The sequence below is a fragment of the Taudactylus pleione genome, unplaced genomic scaffold (genome assembly GCF_031769625.1).
Source record: "Taudactylus pleione unplaced genomic scaffold, aTauple2 ptg000275l, whole genome shotgun sequence".
In the NCBI taxonomy this organism is placed as follows: Eukaryota; Metazoa; Chordata; class Amphibia; order Anura; family Myobatrachidae; genus Taudactylus; species Taudactylus pleione.
The window spans coordinates 2,179,367-2,203,523 of NW_028284677.1; the positions used below are offsets into that span (position 1 = coordinate 2,179,367).

A 24,157-nucleotide genomic window follows, 5' to 3' on the forward strand; every position below is an offset into this window, starting at 1 on the left:
AAGCTAGCTAATGGCCCCTAGGTGCAAAATAATATGTTACTGAACCAGATGCTAAGGAGAATAAACTGAAGGGGGGGGTCATGATGTTTAAGGGGCTACACCTCAAAAGCTATAGAAAGTACCGAGCTAAAATTTGGCATCGGCTTGTAGAACTGTCGCTCGGTGCTTCATGCCAAATTTGAAGATTTGGGAGTAATCCAAAATTCCAACTGTCAGTTCTTTCTGACACTCTCAATTAGGACCACTTTTCTGCTGTTCTCTATGGGGGATTTTTGGGAAGGCATAACTCAGGGTAGGGGGCAAAATAAGGCTTGGGGTTTGTTTTATTAGGTAGCTCATGTTCCAGGATAGGGCATTTTGGGGTTCAGGTAATTGAGAAAGTTACAGTTTTACTAGTACCTTACAATTATGCCATTATAGAGATAGGAATCTTCAATTTGTTGCGCAGCCTCAGTAGGAGCCTCCAGCAGGGGGGTGTACGTGGCTTCACTTGGGTGCACAAACATGGCTGCCTTTTAGCCTGCATCCCGTACAATACTGCTACTGAGCGCTCATACAGGACCAGTGGTGGATTCAGGTGGGTGGTACCGAGGGACGTTCCCCTGCAATTTTTTGAATACTTTTTACATTTTTATTTTGTAGCTTAAAGGGAAGACAAGCAGCTGCCTTTCAGTGCTGAGAAGGGGGAGGAGTTGTGGGAAGGGGCGTGGCGCAAGGCTGCGGACTGTTTAAGCATTAGCATGCCACTGTGCAAGTGTGTAGTGATAGAGATCCTGGCTGTGAAACAATGGGAGCAGAGGATGACAGGAGGACCGAAGTGATGCACTCAACGGGGTAAGCAAAGCAGGGAGGCACCGAGCTGGGGAGGTGCTCTCCCCGTTATTGCTGCACCTGTCAAAATGTATGACAGGCAGCAGCCTCACTCAAGGCCATCACCCCCGTCTTCACTTTCCCTATCGTGTATGTTCGTGAGTGCACCCCCGCTGGATTAAGGGGGGGGGAACGCATGGGGCACAACACCCCAGGCCCCCTCTGTCAAGGAGACCCACGGCCATTAGAGCAACAGAACTGTCACTGCACTTATCGAGATCATATAGAAGCCAAGGAGGTGGAGAAGGGGCAGAGGGCGGGGCTACACGGCACTGTCACTGTCAGGCCAGCGCAGCTGCTGCTGCAGCTTGGAAGAGGAAGGAGGAAACTACAACTGTGCAGACTAATAATGTACCCTGCAAGGTGAGAGAGAGGTCACTTTATTGTGTTCATGTATGTGTTTGTATAACTGTGACTGTATATATGTGTGTCTGTAACTGTATTTATGTATGTGTATTAATGTGTGACTGTATATGTGTGTGACTATATTAATATGCGACTATGTGTATATTAGTGTGTAACTGTGCATTAATGGGTGAATGTATGTGTATATTAGTGTGTGACTGTATTTTAATGTGTGTGTGTGTGTGTGTGTGACTGTGTATTCCGTATGCACGGCATCTATACTACTTCTGGGGTGCTCCTCAATGGCGAAAACTGCACAGGTCCGAGGACTCACTGCCAGCAGCATCAAAGCCTGAGAGCTAGATGGGAGGAGGTGGATTCCTGCAGGAGCAGCAGGTTTGTGCTCACCTACCATCCACACACACAGTACCCGGTCCCCCTTACGGGAGGGGGGAGCTGCTGTCATCCCGGTAGGGTGGGTGTGCCTGGTGTAGCAGCGGGGAGGGGGGTGGGGCTCGCCCACCGGCCGCACAAACAGATGATGGCCGTTCAGTGTGTATGAACGACCATCATCTGCAGATATATCTGCAGATCACTCGATCTGCAGTTATATCTGTAAGGTGTTTACCCACCATTAGCGGAGGGTACCATAGGGCAGGGGGGTGTTGGACAGTGATATCCACCCTCACTCCTCTCCTGGAGGGGTGGTGGTGGCGGGGTTCCATCCCTCCTGTCTCTCCTCCTCTACCACCCTTTTTGCTCTCTCTCATCTGACTGTGGGTGGGGTGGAAAACTGCAGTTGCCCTCCTCCCCTATTGTACACCCCCCCCCCCCAACAGCCTGCCCTGTGAGCAGGGCCGCTCCCCCGGTGTCTCATGTGTGGCCTCCTTTCCCGAAAATTTGACTTCCCATCCCACGCCCTGTTGTGTGTCAGCCATGCTGTAACCATGTCTCTGTGTGTCCCACAAATCAGGAACACAGGTCCGAGAACGCACCAAGAGAAGCAGCAAAGCCTGAGAGCCAGACGGGAGGAGGCGGATTCCTGCAGAAGGAGCAGGTATGTGCGCACATACCTCCACACACACACAGTCCCAGCCCATCCTCACTGGGGAGGAGTTGCTGTCATCCCGTGTTGGGTGGAGGTGCCTGGTGTTACCGGAGGGTACTATGGGGCAGGGGGGTTGTTAGACAGTGATATCTGCCCTCAATCCTCCTCACCCCATTCTCTCCTGTCCCGCAGCAGCCAGAGGTGGTGGTGGCAGGGATCCCCTCCCTTCTGTCTCCTCCTCTCCCACTCTTTTCTGCTAATCTCTACTCTCTGTGGGTGGGAAGTTGCAGTTGCACCCCTCCCCTATTGTATCTCTCCTTTCAGCCTGGCCTGTGAGCGGGACCGCTCTACCGGTGTCCTCTGTGCGGCCTTCTCTCCTGGAAGTGTGACTTTCCATCCCTCGCCATGTTGTGTGCCAGCCATGCAGTAACCATGTCGCTGTGTGTCCCACAGATCAGGAGCACAGGTCTGACCCCCAGGTGAATACTTCAGAAGCCCTGGGAGGTGGCGGCCATGTAAAAGAGCTTAAAGGCCGCTGTCCCCCAGGTGAAGACGCTGAAAGCACAAGGCGGACTCCCCCAGGTAAAGACGCCGGTAGCCCTGGGGCGACGGCGGCCATGCAAAAAGCTTAAAGGCCGGCATCCCCCAGGTGAAGATGTAGTAAATTAAACTATTAAAATATTAAAGTGTATTGTGTTTCTTTTAATATTATTTTACAGGTGGACTATAGGTGTCATCGGGCCAGTAATGCCCTGCTTGCTGGTACTTGTGGTTCTCAAAGTACCAGCATGCAGATTAGGCTTGCTGGGACCTGTGTTTCACCTGCAAAGAAAAATATATCTTTATACACCACACTTTACACAATCAACCCAGCACCCACAGCCCAGGAGTGCCGAGAATAGCTGCGGGCTATCAGCCTAGGCCTGGGGTGCCCTGGAGAGGGGGTCCCCAGCTCCTCAGAGATCCCCGACCTGGGCTGACTAGCAGTCAGGGTTAACGCTTCGGCTAGGGGCCCTGGCTGTGGCATTAGCCCCCCGCTAGAAAACGGTGCTGGTTCTGGACAATACAGGGGGACCTAACTCCTTTTTCCCCTGTATTTCCAGAACCAGGACTGGCTCAGAGCCCAGTGCTAGCTGCGCTGAATATGGGGGACCCCTACGTTATTTGTCCCCCGTATTTGGGCAACCAGGACTGGTTCTGATTAGCCCAGTGCTGGTTGTGTAAAAATCAAGGGACCCCTATGTCATTTGTCCCATGTATTTTCACAACCAGGACCGGCAGTGAAGATCCCGGGGCTGGTTGTGCTTTAGGGGGACGGAGCCACTTTACACAATCAACCTGATTAGGCTTGCTGGGACCTGTGGTTCACCTGCAAAGAAAAATATATCTTTATACACCACAGTTTACACAATCAACCCGGCACCCACAGCCCAGGGGTGCCAGGGATAGCCCCGGGCTATCAGCCTAGGCCTGGGGTGCCCTGGAGAGGGGGACCCCTGCTCTACAGGGCTCACCGGCCTGGGATGATAACCGGTGAGGGTTGATGCTTCGACTGGGGGTCCCAGTGAATGTGCTTCCCTGGCTGTGGCATTAGACCCCAGCTAGAAAGCGCTCTGTGCTAGTTATGGAAAATACAGGGGACCCATATGCTTTTCGACCCCTGTATTTTAACAACCAGGACTGGCAGTGAAAAGCCCAGGGTTGCTTGTGCCTTTTTTTTTTTTTTTACTGTACACACATTCAATTTTTAACATAGATGGATCTCACTGATGCATCTATGCATCTGTGTCTTATTGATATTATTATCTAAGATGCATGCCCAGTGCCAGTAAGCCCCTCTGTTGCCCGCTGATGCCCCTGCAGCTGTCTCTCCCTGTGCATTCCCAAAACAACTCCTGTGTGCCGGCCTTCTGCCACCTGCACTAATGTACCATTTTGTTGCCCTTCTTCCTTGAGGGTGGCCCAGGTTGCTCCTCCAAACCCGGATAGTTAATACATTTTAAAAAAGCAATGAAATTGTCCCTCATCCACACCAATCTGTCTTTCCCCAGCCGCACCGACCAGCATCCGTGCCACTCTGTTTCCTTCTGCACCACTGCCATCCCCCCCAGCCGCTCTGTCTTCCTCTCATCTGTGGCACTCTTTATTCCTACATCTGCACCACTCTGTATCCAACCCCTCCAGCACCACTCTGTCTTCCTCCCCATCTACACCAACCTGTCTTCCCCAATTCCTACTGTTGTGTGTTCTCCTATTTGTGCTAGTGTGTATTCCCAAATCTGCACCAATCTGTCTTTACCCATCTGCACTGCTCTGTCTTCCCATGTTCATGCCACTCTGTACCCTCCATCCACATTGCTGTCCCCCCAAACCGTGCCACTGTTTCCCCCTCCATCCGCATCACTTTGTTCCTCCCCCCTATCCGCACTACTGTTTTCCACCCATCTGCATCACTTGGGCTCCCCCCCCTCTGTACTACTTAATCTTCCCCCCTCTACACGCCTTTCTGTCTCACCCATCCACGCCGCTCTGTCCTCTCCCCATCCACACCACTCTTATCCCATCTGCGCAGCTCTATCTTCTGCTCAGACATCAGTTGCATAGATTGCATGGGTGTATTCCAATGTGCACACAATTCTGAAAACTAGCAGCTCCACCATTTTGCGAGTGACAGCAATCTCAATCTGTGAGAGTGCTACATCTGCAGTTAACCACAGGGCATGATGGCATACCATATCAGTATTGCGCAAGGAACACGTCCATTAAGGTGTCTGCCTTAATGAACAGAATTTCATTGCTTTTTTAAGTTTGAGTGGCAGCAACTTAATAGGTTTTGTGAAATTTCAGATCATGTCTGAGAAGCCTTAATGGGACATGTGAAACCGTAAGGCTTTCAGTCTATGGAATATATATATATATATATATATATATATATACACGTACACTAACACTCAAACACACTACAGCATGTGATAAAGTGTGCTATTGCCCAATTCATTCTATGAAGCTACATGTGCTTCAAAGGAAGTGATTATCTAGATGAGTACACAAAAATATCACCACAAACAATACTGTGAGCAAGTAAAAAAAATAAAACACCAAAATACAAGACTAAAAAAATACTCCAATAAATAAAGATAAATCTAGAAAATATAATTCAGAAGTATAAGGAGGCTATGTACTCATAATCTCAAAACTGCCACAACTGCTTCACTGATGAGGTGGTATGTTTTGGATCATGAGCAGTTCCTTTCCTTATCCATACTCTTCTCTTCCCATCACTCTGGTACAAGTTGATCTTTGTCTCATCTGTCCATAGGATGTTGTTCCAGAACTGTAATGGCTTTTTTAGATGTTGTTTGGCAAACTAATCTGGTCTTCCTGTTTTTGAGGCTCACCAATGGTTTACATCTTGTGGTGAACCCTCTATATTCACTCTTGTGAAGTCTTCTCTTGATTGTTGACTTTGACACATATACACCTACCTCCTGGAGAGTGTTCTTGATTTGGCCAACTGTTGTGAAGGGGTTTTTCTTCACCAGGGAAATAATTCTTCTGTCATCCACCACAGTTGTTTTCCGTGGTCTTCCGGGTCTTTTGGTGTTGCTGAGCTCTCCAGTGCGTTCTTTCTTTTTAAGAATGTTCCAAACAGTTGATTTGGCCACACCTAATGTTTTTGCTATCTCTCTGATGGGTTTGTTTTGATTTTTCAGCCTAATGATGGCTTGCTTCACTGATAGTGACAGCTCTTTGGATCTCATATTGAGAGTCGACAGCAACTGATTCCAAATGCAACTGTCACACCTAGAATCAACTCCAGACCTTTTACCTGCTTAATTGATAATGAAATAACGAGGGAATAGCCCACACCTGTCCATGAAATAGCTTTTGAGTTGATTTTCCCATTACTTTTGGCCCCTTAAAAAGTGGGAGGCACATATAGAAACCGTTGTAATTCCTACACCGTTCACCTGATTTGGATGTAATTACCCTCAAATTAAATCTGAAAGTCTGCAGTTAAAGCACATCGTGTTTGTTTCATTTCAAAGCCATTGTGGTGGTGAATAGAGGCCAAAATATGAAAATTCTGGCAATGTCCCAATATTTATGCACCTGACTGTATGTCACCTGTCACTTTACAGCACTTTTATTTAGTTAGTCCATATATTATGTCTGTATAATGTGTTTATTTACAAATAGAAGGCTGTTTTATGAAGTCTTTTACTAGCTGACAGCAGTGTGCTGTAGGATTTTGAATATGTTTATAGTATATTCAATTAATTTCCTTTTAGAATGAAAACATAAATGATGGGCAGTCTTGAATCAATGCTTTACCAACTAGGATTTTAGAAAGAGCAGCAGAATCAAATTTTTGCCAATTTGTGGTAGTGTAAATTGTGCACTAGGCATGCTCAAAAAAAAAGACATTGATATGTGGGAATGCAGAGTGGCTCGCATCTGACACTTAGGGCCGCATTCAATTAGCTGCAGTAATATCGCTGGTGATAATATCGGATGACTATTGCACAATTTTATCGCACTCGCGATAATTTTTTAACGGTTTAAAAAAAATATGCGCTACTTACAAAAAAATTTTGTCGTAATTTATCATTAGGGGAGGTGTCCCAAGGGTTCTGAAAGAAATCCCCACATTTTTAGGCAAAAATAGGGATTTAGCATTTTTTTTCCTCCAGGTCTGATAAATTATCACGGGTGCGATTAAAATCGGCCGATATTATCGCCGCTAATTGAATACGGCCCTAAGAAAGGGAAAATGAGTGTAAACGTAATACAGGTTGAGTCTCCCATATCCAAATATTCCGAAATACGGAATATTTTTAGCATGACTGAGAAAGTGAAACCTTTGCTTTCTGATGGTTTAATGTACACAAACTTTGTTTAAAGCACAAATTATTAAAAATAGTGTATAAAATAACCTTCAGGCTGTGTATATAAGGTGTATATGAAACATAAATGAATTTCATGTATTTACACAAGCTTTTTTTGATGCACAAAATTATAAAAAATATAGTATAAAATGACCTTCAGGCTATGTGTATAAGATGTATATAACACATAAATGCATTCTGTGTGTATATTGGGGTCCCATTCTCAAGATATTTCATTATTTTATGCAAATATTCCAAAATACGGAATATTCAGTTATCCAAAATACCCCTGGTCCCAAACATTTTGGATATGGGAGACTCAACCTGTACACGCAAATGCAGTTACATGTAAACTGCAGAAACACACAAATATGCCTGACTGATATAGAATATTTGTAAATTTATGATGAAGAAGGTGATGGTGATTATGATGATTCTCATCATCATTACCACCACCGCAAGCATTAACCATTGCAATAACTCACGGAATTCAACTACTGCATGGCTGGTTGAAAACAGGGGAATCCCATTCTGCTGCTTACCTGTAGTAGTGGCAGGGGCAGATTGGGCTGCCAGGAAGTCGGGCCACTTCTCCCTGGGCCGGCCTCCTCTCTCTTCAGTAGCTGCTGTCATACTCTGAGCTGTGCTAAGGCACGGCCATCTCTGCGAGCAGCAGCGGAGGCGAGGGCCGGAGAGGTCAGTCTGGTCATTGTGACTGACGGCAACGACGCAGCCTCTATAGCCACTGCGCAATGGCCCTGCCCCATGCCATTCTCACTTGCGGTGGAAGTGCTGCGGGACCTGCTCCTACTCCATGGCGGCCACGCGGGGGTAAGCGTGTACTGCGGCGCTCGCAAACAAACTCCAAGTTACCCAGCCAGCCCAGGGCATTACACATATCGGGGCTGAACCTACCACTAGCAAAGTGGGCTGTGCATATCAGCCCTCCTCTTTCCTGATGACCTGCTCCTCGTCTGAGTCAATAATAATGTTGACTAGTAGATCACCAAAATGATAATATGCTTAATAGAGTATAAATATGCTTTGCCCATATAACGTACTAGATGTTGCCACAAGGCAAATTGCTTCTGCCAACAATTTTTTTTCTTTTTTAGGTGTTTTAGTTGTATTGTTTTGTATCAAGGCCCTGTTGCTGGAGTGGCCCACGTGACCAGCAGTACTATACAGACTGGTGGCAGCAGTGCCCTCACCCACTAACACCAATGTCACTGTGTGCCCTGTGCACAGACTGCTATGTAACCTATCCTATTCAAGTGACTGCATGCCCAAAGCAACTCCCCCACAACCCTTACCGGCCACGCTCATGGTGCCACACCTATCTCTTGCATTGATGATATCAATACATTTTGTTTTTGTTACTGCTCAGCTTTATCTTGACGGATTGAGATCAGACAAAGTGCAGGTTATTTCTAGTAGTTTCCACAACAAAATGATGCAAATCGGTCCAGTAGTCTTTGCGCCGACTTGGAACAAAGACACAATGTTCTTATTATATTAGTATAAATTAACAACTATGGGCCTGATTCAGAGATGTACGCATTACCGATATTTATGCAAAATGAGCAATTGTTAGCCACTGCGCATGCACGTAAACTGTTCTTCCCATGCACAGCAGTTGTTTTGAGACTATGCGTGAAGAGAGGATTCAGGTGACAAGTAGTCAGTGTTTGGGAGAGGTAACGGGGGAGGCTAGGCAAATGCAGGCATGTCGGGACTGTTTCAATGCTGTTTCATGGGCGTGCATAAAATAGTCATTGCGATCATTTCCGCATCATTTGGATCTCCTCTGCAGCATAAGAGCTCTCTGTGTGTCAGGACAGACGCTGTGTTTGAGACAGGTCAGACCTGCCGCATTTGCTACATGGCTGTCCGACTTGCGTCAATGTCACCAATGTTTATGCTGTTGCACGTCGTAGGACGGGTATGAGAAGGCAGCAGTGGGCATTCCTATGCTTGGGTAAGATTTGGATACATTAGCATATTTCACAATTGCAAAACGTGCGAAATCGAAGCTGTGATTGCATTAGCGTCTATCTCTGAATCAGGCCCAAAATGAGGATTCTCATGGATTCTAGAGTTGGATCTGCTCCCCTACAATAGCACTTAAAATAACCTTAGAAAATGGAGAAAAACAGACTATACACAAACGATTCATATGGAACGGATCACAGGTCATAGAGCTTGTTGCATCTATTGCCAACCCCATTCTGTAGCGCACACTTTTCTGCTGCAGTTGTATACATGCTGGAACTGACAGCTTCTTGCACAGTCCCAATGCACCAGACAATAACATAGCTTTCCACTTAGTTTGCTATGGCTGCCATCAGAGGGTTCTTCCAATGACTACTAGCCACATTCGTGCATGGGAAAGGTAATCTACTGCATCTCTCCAAACAGCAACAACGAACGCTAAGAGTCCTAACTCTAAACAATTAAAATCCCAATATTTGGTCATATATGCCACATAATGTATTTTATGGTTCTAAAGCTAGTAGATAAAAAAATATAAACCAACAGTAGACAACTCCAAGTTGTCTACTGTAATTAGGCAGATTTACAGAGACCAAGATCAGGTCTTGCTGCACCCAAACTAATTCTCTGCTTTCTCCCCATTCATAATGCCAAAAAATATGTATTCCAATATTGTAATGGTTAGCATTACTGCCTCACAGCACTGAGGTTGTGGGTTCGATTCCCAATATGTCCCTATCTGTGTGGAGTGTGTATAGTCTCCTTGCACTTGCGTGGGTTTCCTCCAGGTACTCCGGTTACCTCCCACACTCCAAAAATATTGTGTAGTATACTGTAGGTTAACTGGCTCCCAACAAAAAATGAACCCTAGTGTGTAAGTATGTGCATGTACATCTGGTCAGTAATATAGACTGTAAACTCCACTGCGGTAGAGACTGATGTGAATGGACAAATATTATCTCTAAAGCGCTGCGAAAAATACATGTGCACTATATAAATAACTGGTAATAATAATAATATGCTACTTACACTCAAAAAGACAGCAGCAAGGTCACTTGGGAAGATTAGTTATACAGGAGAAAAAACTTTGCTAATGAAAAGGTTTAAGGAAAAATGGGCATAAGTTATCAGCAGTGCATAACATAAGAACAATTTGTAATGACACTACCTGTTAAGATCCACATTGCTATACATTTCAAGACCTTTGCTGAAGTATTTGTGTTGGGAGTTTAAGCATGGTAATGATGCCGCACAGGTCCCGTGCTTTTGCCATTCATGCTTCCTAGACAGAAAATTTATTTAATTTTAACAATCAATGCCGAGTATACAAGACACAAAAATGTACTTTGCACAATATTTTGTAAAATATGTATAAACTGAAACCTAAATATTGAATACTGGGCCTGATTCAGAGGTGTATGCAATGTTTATGTCAGAGTCAGTAGAGCGATTCTTTGCGACTGTGCAAACGTCACAACTGCGCCGTGCACACGGCGATAGATTAGCGACGGCGGATACAGTGAGGATTTACATGCTAAGTGAGTGATAGGTACTGACTGTTTGTGGGAGGTAATGTGGGGTGGCTAAAAAATGCAGGTGTGCTGCCAGCAATTTCTGGGCGTTTCCTAGCTAAACACTGAAAATTAGTTTTCACTTGGACTGGCCCCGGTGTCTTAGTTGAGACTTTCATTCTGAGCAGCGCCGGCTCCATGGGTAGCCACGCCCTGTGCCGGATTGGTTTAAAGCGCCCACTAGTCGCGCATGGCTTAAAATGGGGGCGTGGTCGTGACGTTATTTAGGGGCATGCCCGCATGGCACGCCTCCCCTGTAACACCAGGCTGTGGGTGAGCCCAGCACTCCATCACTAGCTGGGCTTCTCCCAGCCCTCTCCCGGCACTGAATGGATGCTGCACGCATGCGCGCAGCATCCATTCAGCTACTCCGGAGTCCGGCACCGCCGCGGCAGTGGGGGTGGCCAACCTCCTGACCACACCATCCGTGGGACACTTCGGCCCACGGGTGGAATAGCAGGACAGTGCTGTCCCGCTGAAATCGGTATGTTGGGAGGGGTGACCTTCTATATGGCGGCGCCCCTGTTCAACCGCCTTGGTCAAACACCCTAAGAGTCGTCCCTGACTCTGAGACACCATAGGGTTGCTCAGAAGTGTGATGGTGCGGCCAATGTTCCTGATGTTACATCTTTTATACATAAGCAGCAGATCAGAAATGCCGGCAGTGGGCGTCTCTGTACAGAGGCCAAATCATTAGCAGATGCTGAGTCATTAACATAATTTTGCAAGTCTGCTGCGTCAAAAAAAAAAATCAGTTGCGAATGTAACTATGTCCACCTCTAAATCAAGCCCACTCTCATTTGTCTGCCTATGTCACTTGGCTAAAGTGTATTGCATATTATTGCCCTGCGGTACAAATCAAATACAGTTTGTATTCATTTGTGACAAAACAGGTGTGTGTGTGTGTGTGTGTGTGTGTGTGTGTGTGTGTGTGTGTGTGTGTGTTATATTCAGGGATAATAAAAACAATAGCTGAAAAGCAAATGAGGATAAAAAAGATTAAGCATTAATGTCTCAAGAGGGCATTTATGAGTAAAAAGTATTCTGATGGTGAAATAACTTAGGGACTGAAGCATACCAGTTAGCATGACATATCTGGCATGACTTTTCACTGTGCAAATGCAGCATTTTTTTTTTATGTTTTCATTCTGAAAACCTACATGAAAGCACCAAGTCATCATTACAGAAATGATAATGATATCTGGCATCTCAAACCACAATGAAGCCCTTAAGAGTGCATCATCATGCTGTACTCATGTGCATTCATTTTCTAAAATATGAAGAGTAAAACAGATCTCAAGGACCAGAGAAGCTCTGCATATGGAAGCATAAATGTTAGCTTTTCACACACTCATTTTGCAGAAAATGCTGCAGTTTCTTGACCTGGCCATGTACCAGACCAACATTCGTCCAACCATCCAATTAGTTGGCTGGTTGAAATGAAAATCTGGTAATGTATGAAAGCAAACGATAATCAGAAATTTACTCACAAATGCAGGAAAACTGATGAAAATGGTCATTCAAACAAGTTGGTTAAACATTTGATTTAAACAATTTGTTTAAACAACAGTTTTTGTCCATTTTCCGGGGTTTGGGCGATGGTTGATGTCATTTGCTTTCATACATTACCAGATTTTCATTCAAACCAGCCAACTAGTTGGATTAAAGTTGGTCTAGTGTATAGTCAGCTTTAATGTTTGCAGATACATACAAAAAAAAGGTACAGTATGCATGTATTGTACACCCATATTCTCTGCAAAACTACTTAATTTTGACAAAAAGTGACACACAATACAAAAAAAAAACAATCAATTTGTATTGTCAAATATTGTAATGTATGTGAAAATCTCCCTAGACATCTTTAAAATGATAAATGTGTACCACTTCCTATGGCATTACATTTTTACCCAAACAAAATTATTACCATAACTCAGAGCGATTTGGATGAAGAAGATCAGGCCAATACTTGTTCATTTCTGCCAAAATGTCCTGGAATAAAAGAAAAAAAACACAGGAAACTATGATCTGAAAAGAACTCACTATGTACATAAAGTGTTTGAATGTAACTTGACTTGCACTCGTCTGTAATATAATTGTTTAAAAATGTTAAGTGGGGCAAATCTGTTACAAAACTACAAATGAACACTGCTATATAATGAATGCTAAAATAAAATGAAGTTCTAGTTCTTTAGGCCCTGCAGTGCATACTGGGCCTGATTCAGAGCCGCTCGTAAGCGGCCGCTCGTTCGTTCCGAGCGATGTTCGCACATCTGCGCATGGGTTGTAATACGCATGCGCCATCCAGTCAGTGCGGTCGGAAATCGTGTGCTCGCAAAATAGCGAATGCCTGCTAATTTGAGTGACAGAATGAGGCGTTTGTGGGTGGTAACAGGGGAAGATGCTTGAAAACGGGGAGTGGAGATCCGAACGCAGGCGTGCCAAACGGTCAAAACGGGCGTTTAATGGGAGTGCATAATTAACAAAGCAGCGTCATCGACCACGTCACTTGGTTGTCTTTTAGCCAGAACTGCTAACTGGTTGGTTGGCGCACTGACTGGTTGGCGCATGCGCATTACAACCCATACGCATGCGCAGATGTGCGAACATCGCTCGGAGCAAACGAGCGGCCGCTTACGATCGGCTCTGAATCAGGCCCAAAGACCATTAATTTGAGTATCTATCAAAAATTCCACAAACTCACCTAATTGTCTCCTGAACTAAAACCATATGATTGATAAAGGCCCCCATACATCAGAGATTGATTGCAGCAATCGCCACAATCGATTGAAAATAGGAAAGATTTTTATACACAATCGATTGCAAATTGCACGATTGCTGCAATCAATCTCTGATGTATGGGGGTCTTTAGAATTACTATGTTTCGGGGAATAATTGGCTGTATGCAGCTGAGAAAAGATTTACATTTCGTAAACTACTTAAAGCTTTGGAATTTTATCACTTTTTATTGAGTGAATCACAGTTATATACAACTGACAAAACTCAAAAATACATAATATATATATAAAATATAGTCAAAGATGAATTAATTCACAATATAGTGATCTATTTTTAAGAGAAATATATAAGAGCAAGAAAACAATCTCGAAGGGTTGGTGCAGCAAGCCATCCAAGAAACAGGTAGTTAAAGAATGCAGAGAAGGGGAGATAAGGAGAAATGAAAAAGGACAAAAGGAGGGAGGGGGGGATGATAGACAGGGGGGAGGGGTGGTCTCTATTCAGAAACACGCCACCCCAAAGAAGTACTGAATGTAGAGGAAGCATTTTGGGAGGTCAACCAGGTGGACCATATTTTGTTAAAGGATTTTGAGGAGTGAAGTATTATAGCAGTCATATATTCCATTATTTAAACATACCAAATATATGTTAAGATTGCCTGTATGGGTGATGGTGTAGGGTTTTTCCAATCGGGTGCCATTTGACAGAAAATGGCAGAGACAATATTCCTAAGCAGTTAAATTCGATGCCGGGAGAAGTTAGGGAGATTTAAGGGAAGGGCACTGCAGCCATGAGGAGGCAGAATGTGAGTGGCCATCTGGCAGGAGCGAGCGGAGGGCGGGAGACAGAACAATAGCTGCCTGGCTGTTGTCAACCAAAGTAACATGGGGCCAAAAGGCTCCACCCCACCAGATTACATGAGGTTCTGTTGCTGGAAGAAGCCAGTGGGGGATCTAGACTGCTCTTTTAGGAGGGCGATTTAATGATTAATTATGACTCCTCCTCTTTCCTGTATTGGCACCTCCCCTTTGTTTGACAGTAATTTGGTGCCCGCCCTGGTAATTGCCCCATAGTAGTGCCCATACAGTAATGCCCCCATATTAATGCCCCAGTAGTGGTGCCCATATGGTAAAAAAAAATAAAAAAAAATACTTACCTCAAACCCCACTCCTGCGTCTGGTCCGCCCGTCTGCTCCTCGGAACTATGAGAGAGATGTCATGACGTCTCTTCCACAGTTCCCGTTGGGAGAGCCGGAAGCTGTAGTTCAGGAGAGAACTCCATCCTCTGGCTATCGCGGCGCTGTAGGGAAGGAGCCGGGCGCCTGCTAGTAATAAAATCTCAGCGGGTGTCCGTCTTTGAGCCTCCCTGCGGTGCCGGGCTGGAGGACACTGGCGGCAGGTGCAGCAGCGCACCCGGTGCACGTGCACCTCCAGCAAACCCCCCCCCCGACCACTAGTTGTGGCCCTATACAAACAACGTGACAGCCCCCAGTATTCTATATATACGCACCACGTGACAGCCCTAGATACAGTACCCCTCTATCCCCTTGCCAGCCCTAGCATCCCTCCACCCCACTGCCAGGCAGGTATAGTACCCATCAACCCCCCTGCCAGCCCTAGCACCCCAATGCCAGGCAGGTATAGTACCCCTCCAACCCACTGCCAGGCAGACCAAGCTCCTCTTACTGCAGTGACGTCAAACTCGGGCCCTCCAGCTGCAGTGAAACTATACATCCCAGCATGCACTGCCACAGTTTTGCTATTAGGGCATACTGGGATATGTAGTCCCACAAAAGCTGGAGGGCCAAGTTTGACACTACTGTCTTACAGCATCCCACTGCCAGGCAGCCGAAGCTCCTTACTATCAGCCAGCCGGAGAGTCACTGGCCGCATCCACTCATGGGTTCCCGCTGCTCTGCTGCCGCATCCTCCCCCGCTGGAGTCCCGCTTCCGTTCCGGGACCTGGCTGCTAGCTATACAGCACGGAGCCATGGACGCCCTGTCACTTATTGTGCCTCCCGCCAAGATGCCACTGCCATTGGTCCCGCCCTCAGCTTCGCCCATCACCTGACATCAACAAGATCCTTCCGACGAAGGGCATTTTCACTACCCTGCCCCGGATCATGCACTGAGCTGTTTAGCCTGTGCTGATTGGAGCCTTTGTAATGCGCATTGCAAAGGCTCCGATCACTGAACACAGCCTGTGCAGCTCCGTGCATGATGCGGACTATGCTAGGGGGGGGGGGGGGGGGATCGCTCCAATCGCCCCCCCCTGGATCCGCCACTGGAAGAAGCCCAGTAAGTTATCTCTGTAATAGCCTCCTGATTAGGAGAAAGGAATTGTTACATACAACCATAAAGCAAAAGTCCTGTTTGGCTGGAAGTTGATGATCACGGAAGTTAGGCGCACCCTTTTCCCTGCAGCACTGTCACGACCAAGTGACGATTGTCTCCTAAGCATTGTGAAGTCATCACCAAAATGAACCGGAGGCTGCATATGTGTGGTGTGTGTGTGTGTAACCAATTAACATGTTAGTGAGAGGATTCATAGTCTATGTTATTCATAGGATCTCTGGTTCAGTAGTACTCAAATGTATCGGGAACATGCATACAAACAATATATATATTATATTCATTCCATAGACATAAAACCTTACGATTTCAAATGTCCCATTAAGGCTGCTTAGACATGATCTGAAAAGTCACAAAACCTATTGATTTTCTGCCACTCAAACTTCAAAAAGCAATGAAATTACGATCATTAAGGCTGATGCCTTAATGGACGTGTTCCTTGCGTAATACAGATATGGTATGCCATAACACCCTGTGGTTCACTGCAGATTCAGCACTCACAGAATGAGAATGCAGTCACTCACAAAATGGTGGAGCTGCTAATTCACAGAATTGTGTGCTCATTGAAATACACACATGCAGTCTATGAAACTGAGGTTTGAGCAGTTATGTGGCTCCCACATCCCACTCAGTGCCCACAATCTTCCCATTTGATCACCAAAACAAGCTCACTGGCTTCCAACATCCTTCTCAATGCATACATTTATCTCATTTAGAATACACGTTCGGCTCTCCTATTTTTAAAAATATCATACTCTGTCTATGCATGTACACTTTCTTCCCCTATATGCCCCCATGCTGCTATATATTCCCCAATCCCTACTGCTGTGTGGTTTACCAACTGTAATAGTCTGTGTTCCCTCATCCGCACCAATGTTTTTCCCCAGCCGCGCCGCCCTGCATCTGTGCCTTCTCCACAGCCAGGTTGCCGTCTTTCTCTCATCTGTGGCACTCTTTCTTCCTCCATCTGCACTACTCTGGTCCCCCAACTGTGCAACTCTGTCTCCCCCTCACCACCCGCACCACTCCGTCTTCCTCCCCATCCACACCAATCTGTCTTCCCCAATCCCTACTGCTGTGTGGTCTCTGAACTACGGTAGTTTTGTTCCATCATCCGCACCAATCTGTCTTTCTCCATCTGCACCGCCCTGCACCCATGCCACTCTGTTTCCTTCTGCACCACTGCCTTCCCCTAAGCCACGCCGCTGTCTTCCTTTCCTCTGTGGCACTTTCTTCCTCCATCTGCACCACTCTGTCCCACCCAACTGTGCAATTCTGTCTCCTCTCCCCTCCCGCACTACTCTGTCTTCCTACCCATCCACACTAATCGGTCTTCCCCAATCCCTACTGTTGTGTGTTCTCCTATTTGTGCTAGTCTGTTCCGCACCAATCTGTCTTTACCTATCTGCACTGCTCTGTCTTCCCATGTCCATGCCACTCACTTCCCCCATCCAAGTCGCTGTCCCCCCCCCCATCCGCACCACAGTTTTCCACCAATCTGCATTACTTTGGCTACCCCATTCCCCTCTGTACTGCTTAACCATCCCTCCTCTATACGTCTTTGTGTCTCACCTATCCACGCTGCTGTGTCTCCTCCCCCCATCCACACCACTTTTATCCCATCTGCACAGCTCTATTCTATCTTCCTCTCATCTGTGGCACTCTTTCTTCCTCCATCTGCCCCAGTCTGTATCCAACTCCACCTGCACCACTCTGTCTTCTTCCCCATCTGCACCAACCTGTCTACCCCAAACTGTTGTATTCTCCCATTTGTGCTAGTGTGTTTTCCCTCATGTGCACCAATCTGTCTTTACCCATCTGCACTGCTCTGTCTTCCCAAGTTCATGCCACTCTGTACCCTCCATCCACGTTGATGTCCCCCCAAACCGTGCCACTGTTTCCCCCTCCATCCGCATCACTGTTTTCCACCCATCTGCATCAGTTTGGCTCCCCCCCCTCTGTACTGCTTAATCTTGCCCCCCTCTACACGCCTGTCTCACCCATCCACGCCGCTCTGTCTTCTCCCCCCATCCACACCACTCATCCCATCTATGCAGCTCTATCTTCTGCTTTGACCTCAGTTGCATAGACTGCATGTGTGTATTCCAATGAGCACACAATTCTGTGAATTAGCAGCTCCACCATTTTGTGCGTGACAGCAATCTCATTCTGAGTGTGTTGAATCTGCAGTTAACCGCAGGGTGTGATGGCATATCTGTATTGTGCAAGGAACACGTCCATTAAGACGTCAGCCTTAATGATCGTAATTTCATTGCTTTTTGAAGTTTGAGTGGCAGAAAATCAATAGGTTTTGTTAATTTTCAGATCATGTCTAAGCAGCCTTAATGGGACATGTGAAACCATAAGGTTTTTTGTCTATGGAATTTCATAGCTTTTTTAACATTTATTAACTATCAGGGTTTGGATGAGCAAACCAGGCTACCTGCAGGGGAGAAGGGCAACAAAATCGTAGGTGGAAGAGGGGACAGCACACAGGAGTTTGGTTTGGGAGGTGCAGAGTGCGAGACGGCTGTAGGCATGTGGGGTAGCGGCAGCAGCAGTGGTACAGAGCAGTGGCAGCGGTGCAGTGCAAAGGGGGCATCAGTGGGCTCATTGGTAGTGCGTATGCACCCGAGAAAATCAAATCAATAAATCACAGATGCACGAATGCAGCAGTGAGATCCATCTACGCATCTGTTAAAAATTGAATGTGTAAAAAATTAAAAATAAAAGCATAGCCCCACCCCCCAGAAGACAACCAGCACCGGGCTTTGGAGCCCCAGTACTGGTTGTGCTACATACAGGGGGACAAATGACATAGGGGTTCCCCGTAGGAAGCACAACCAGCACCAGGCTTTTGAGAACCAGTCCTGGTTGCAAAAATACGGGGGGCAAATGACGTAGGGGTCCCCCGTATTTGGCACAACCAGCACTGGACTCTGAGACGGTCCTGGTTCTGGAAACACAGGGGGGCAAAAATGCATAGGGTCCCTCTGTATTTCCCAGAACCAGCCCCAGACCCTTTCTAGCAGGGGGGTGATGCCACAGCCAGGGGAGCCCTTTCGCCGGGCCCCCCCAGCCGAAGCTTCACCCCTGACTGCTAGTCACCCCAGGCCGGGGATCCCAGGGGAGTTGGGGCCCCCCCTTTAGAGGGGTCCTCCCTCTCCAGGGTACCTCAGGCCCAGGCTGATAGCCCGGGGTTATCCCCAGCACCCCTAGGCGGTGGGTGCTGGGTTGATTTGTGTTGTGTGGTGCATAGGAATATATAAATATTGTCTTTTGCAGTAGTACTACAGATCCCAGCAGGCATCCCCCGTACACTGGCACTTGGAGAACAACAAGTACCAGCAGGCGGGGCACTAAGGGCCTGCTGGTACCTATAGTATCCCAGCAAAAGAAATATTAAAATAAAACAGACAGACATTGTTTTTTTAAATATTTTATTTAGCGGGACCTTCACCTGGGGGGCGGCAGCCTTAAACTCTTTTACATGGCTTCCGCTCCCCCAGGACTTCTATGGCGTCTTCACCTGGAGGGCGGCTGCCTTTAAGCTCTTTTTCTTGGCCGTCGCCCATCGAGGGCTTCCGCGGCATCTTCTGTCTTCAGCAGCTCTTCTCTGCTGCCTCACCGCCGCCGACTGAGTGCACGGACCTCGCGCTGGCATTATTTAAGGCAGCCGAGGGGGCGGGGCGATGACATCGCGAGCCGTGATTGGCTCACGGGTGCCATCTTTAAATTTCAAAAATGGCGCTGAGGTGCCATTTTTGAAAAGGGCATGCTAGGTTCTCACCAGTGAATTCAATGGTGAGAACCGCTCATTGGCTGAGAGGCGGAAGGCTCGCCTTAGCCAATGAGCACTTCGCACCAGGATTTCTGGAGCGAAATCTCACAGCGGAGCTGTCATTCGGGTAGTAGTGTCCTTAGAGGACAGTACTAATGTCCGTGGGCTCGGGTAATTCGTGTTTTTTTTTTTTTTGCCAAGACCCAGGATTTGCCTACTTTGGAACGAAGAGGACACATCCAGGCATAGGAGGAGGGGAGTATGACATTTTTTTATTACAGGTATACCATTGGATTACCTACTGGAGAAGAGGACAGATTGGCTTCAGAGATACTAGGTGAGTATGTGAGATAGTGTATGCATGTGTGAGTGTGTGTATGTTTTAATAAAATTATACTTTTCTACATTGTGTGTTTTTTTAATATTGCTTTTGTTGTGGAACTACAGCTACTAGCACGATCGTAATGCCCCGCATGCTGATACTTGTGGTTCTCCAAGTACCAGCATGAGAGGGAGGCTTGCTGGGAACTGTACTTCCACAGCAAAAGCCAATATTTATATTTTCAAATGCACCACACTTTACATAGCAACCCAGCACCCACCGCCCAGCCCTGAGGAGGGGGACCCCTTTATTGGGGGGGTCCCCAACTGCCCAGGGATCCTTGGCCTGGGCTGACAAGCAGTCAGGGATGATACTGCGGCTGGGGGGCCCAGTGAAAGGGCTCCCCTGGCTGTGGCATCACCCCCCCACGCTAGGAGTCTGGTGCTGGTTCTGGGAAATACAGGGGTGCCCTATGCATTTTTCCCTCCTGCATTTCCAGAACCAGGACCGGCTCGGAGCCCTGTGCTGGTTGCGCTAAATACGGTGGACACCTACGTCATTTGTCCCCCGTATTTTGGCAACCAGGACAGGTTCTGAAAAGCCTGGCGCTGGTTGTGCTTAATACGGGGGACCCCTACGTCGTTTGCCCCCTGTATGTAGCACAACCAGTACTGGGGCTCCAAAGCCCAGTGCTGGTTGTTTTCTGGGGGCGGGGCCACGCCATTTTTTTAAATTAAACACAGAAGCAGGTATCATGGATCTACCAGATCCGAGCCTGCATTCTGTGTGCTGCTACCTGCCCCACCGCTGTCCGTACTGCCACTGCTAAAGCCCCCTACTGTATCCGGGTTCTGGCAGCAGCTAACGGCCGCTACTCCCCCTCGCCTTTCCGCCGGCTCCCGCTGCAGCTAATGCCAGCTTCTTTCCCTCCGAGCCCACCACCGCTAAAGCCCGCAAACGACGGCCATCTTTGTGCACCCAAGTGAAGCCACAGTTATTACACCTGCTGCTACTGTGGCTGCGCAACAAGTTGAAAAGTCCTCTCTCTACAATGGCGCATTCTTGAGGTAATAGTTTAAAAACTGTAACTTTCTAATTTACCTGAACCCCAAAAGCACGTACCCTGGCACAAAAGCTACCTAATAAAACAAACCGCAAGTCTAAATTCCACCCCTACCCTGAGTTTTGCCTTCCCCAAAAAAAACCCATAGACTACAGCAAAAAAGTGGACCTAATTGAGAAAGTCAGAAAAAAGTGACAGTTGGAGCTTTAGATTACTCCCAAATCCTCATTTTTTATGTTTTTGCCCTGAAATTTGGTATGCAGCACCCAGTGACAGTTCTACCCGGCCATGCCAAATTTCAGATCCGTACCTCTAATAGCTTTTGAGGTTTAGCCCCTTAAACACAATGCCCCTCCCCCCCTCCGGAAGTCTCTATGGAGAAATCCGTTTTGTTAGATGCAGCCTTATGATAAGGGCACGACTGTGCCCTTATAATATACAAATCTATATGACCACACTCACGTCTTCCTGTATTCAACGCTGGGGTAGCAACCTATTTAAACTCACATGCTTCAGTAAATATCCAAATGAAGGTGCACTCACCAGTATTGTCATAAAATCAGCAGGAAATTTTATTCAAAGGAAAGCCATCATTACATCACATCGATGTTTGAGTACCCTCTGGGACTATTGTCAAGATGTACATACTATATGGACAACAGTATTTGGCTACACCTGATAATTATTGAATTCAGGTGTTTTATTCAGACCCATTGCCACAGGTGTCCATTTGTTAACATTTGTGATACAAAATGGGTCATTCTGAAGAGCTCAGTAACTTCAAGCGTGGCACTGTGAATGGATGCCACCTTTGCAATAAGATTTGTGAAAATTCATCCCTGCTGGATATTACACAGTCAACTGTAACTGATATTATTAGAAAGTAGAAGCGTTTAGGAACAGCAGCAACCACGTAAAATCACAGAGCTGAAGAGTTCCAAACTTCTACTGGCATTAATGTAAGCACAAAAACTGTGCGGCGGGAGCTTAATGAAATGGGCTTCCATGGCTGAGCAGAGATGGGAGGAAGAGATAGAGAGATGGGACAGAGGGCCTGATTCAGAGCCGGACGCTCTGACAGAGCGCTCGCTCTGAATCAGGGCCGGCCTTCTGTTGTTTTTGAACGGCCTCCAGGCCGCTCGCATAGCTGTGGGTGACCACCCACAGCTATAGCGAGCGTCCATGATGATGGTCGCGATGGTCAAGACCATCGCGACCATCTGCCTTGTGACGAGACCCTTGTGGTAGGGTCTCGTTGCCGCAAGCCCAAGAGTGCTTTCGGCCCCAGACGATAGGCATTCCCATGGGAACGCCTCCGTCTGGGCAGCCACGCCCCCGGCCCGCCCACCAAAGGGGGCGTGCTGTCACTCAACATCGACAGCACGCCCCCTTTGGTACGAGACCTGGAGCGACGGTTTGTGCGTCGCTATCCGGGTCTCGCGCATGCGCACTGGGCCACCATCGACCCGCTTGCGAGCGGATCTGAATCAGGCCTAGAGAGAGGTAAGAGGGATGGGAGGAAGAGAGATGTGAAAGAGATATGGTAGGAAGAGAGAGATAAGATGGATAGAGAGGGCTTCTGGTTCCAGGTTGCGATGGTGTGAGGTGCGGTCGCTGGGTTATGCTCACCACACAACTCTGCACACCTTTTCACAGCTGGCAACAGCCTCTCTAGTGCCCTCCACCCTTGGCTAACACCCCCTCCAATTCCCTCATGGACAGCAGCCCCATCAGGAGCAACACTGGGCAGTGCCTGATAGGACGCCAGACCCAGAGGTGAATGCTGTAAGAACTGCGTCCTGGAAAGCTGCGGCGGATCATGACCTGACTGCAAGCATCCAGACATGCCGTCCCCCACGTGCAGGGGCGAAAAGTCTTTGCAAAAATCCAGGGAAAAGTTTTCACCATAGAACAGGTGGCGAAAAAAAGTGCAGAATTGAACTTTTGGGGTCCAAACTAAAAAAAAAAAAAAGAAAAAAAAGAAAAAAAAGAAAAAAAGTTCCACAGGACGCCCAAAAAAATTAACTTTCATTTTGGGGGTGAAAAAAAAAAGTTGGGGGACAAACTTTTAAACTAGCGAAATAGACTGTGGGGGGTCCCCAAGTATGCCCCAGGTGTTTTTTTGATTGCGGTTGGTTGCGGCAGGTGTATTTTTAAAAGTTCACTTTAGGGATTTAAAAATATGCTTGCACCCATTTTCATGTACCCCACATTTGATGGGACTAGTTATTTTTCCCCAAAAATTTTGCTAAATGCTTTTATGCGTCTTTGACAAAGTGGTGAAGAATAGCAGCTATTGAGACCATCTAAAGACCACAAATACATTTAGCAGGGCTATTCTGGGGTACCCATAGTGATCCCCCTGTCAGTGCATCTTTTGGGGGGGGGTGACAGGCTGACTTCCCCAAAAATGACAGGACTTTTCGCAAATTAAATTTTCGCCGGGTCCCGTTTTTGCCTATTTGAAATTGAATACGGGGATACGCAGGCACGCACCCGATACTTTCGCCCAGAAAAGCTCCGATGGCAGCGAAAAGTCTGGCAACGGACTTTGCACCTCAAATTGAATATGGCTCTTAGACTACGACCTACTGCTGTTTTGGCAGACTGCCAAATCAGTCCTCCAGGGAGAGATAATTTCCTGCCTCTAACACTAACAAAAAATATGCCACTTCTCATTTACAGCTTTAAACTTTTTGTTAGGATCCTGACTAGTTATTTCAATTGTTTTGTCTTGTGACTTACCCCTGCCATCTGACTTGTGGATCTGGATGTTCTGATTGCCTGGGAGATCTGCTCAAACATGCAGACTGCAACATTTCCAGTGTGTGCATTTAGACTAGGGGTGGGCAATAAGCAGCCCCCCGAATGTTGTAAAACTACACAGCCCAACATGCCCTGCCACAGTTTTGCTATTTAGCCATGCTAAAAATGTTGCAATGCATGCTGGGCTTTGTAGTTCAACAACAGCTGGAGGGCCACTTATTGCCAGACCCAAATTTAGACTGTGCTATTACAGCTGATTACCCACCTTAGTCTCCTGCTGTCTGTGAACTCTGCAACAGCAGGTGTAGTCTAAACAGTGGTGCTGGCTTTGAACTGCAGAGATTGTAGATAAAATTGCTCTCTGTTCATGCTGTTCCCCTACACGTCCACAGCATGCTGCATGCCAGAATTCCCTCCTAAAC

At 47.0% G+C, this 24,157-nt stretch overlaps 1 protein-coding gene across 2 annotated transcripts in view; it reads right to left on the bottom strand.

Annotated features, from left to right (window-relative positions):
- RNASET2 (ribonuclease T2) overlaps window positions 1-24,157 on the bottom strand; it is a 214,086-nt gene that overhangs the window by 67,047 nt on the left and 122,882 nt on the right. For both annotated transcript variants that reach the window (XM_088481578.1, XM_088481577.1), the window contains exons 6-7: window positions 12,640-12,704; window positions 10,313-10,426 (exon numbers count right to left, since the gene is read on the bottom strand). In XM_088481578.1, coding sequence (XP_088337704.1) covers window positions 10,313-10,426; window positions 12,640-12,704 — 179 coding nt within the window. The remainder of the gene's footprint in view (window positions 1-10,312; window positions 10,427-12,639; window positions 12,705-24,157) is intronic.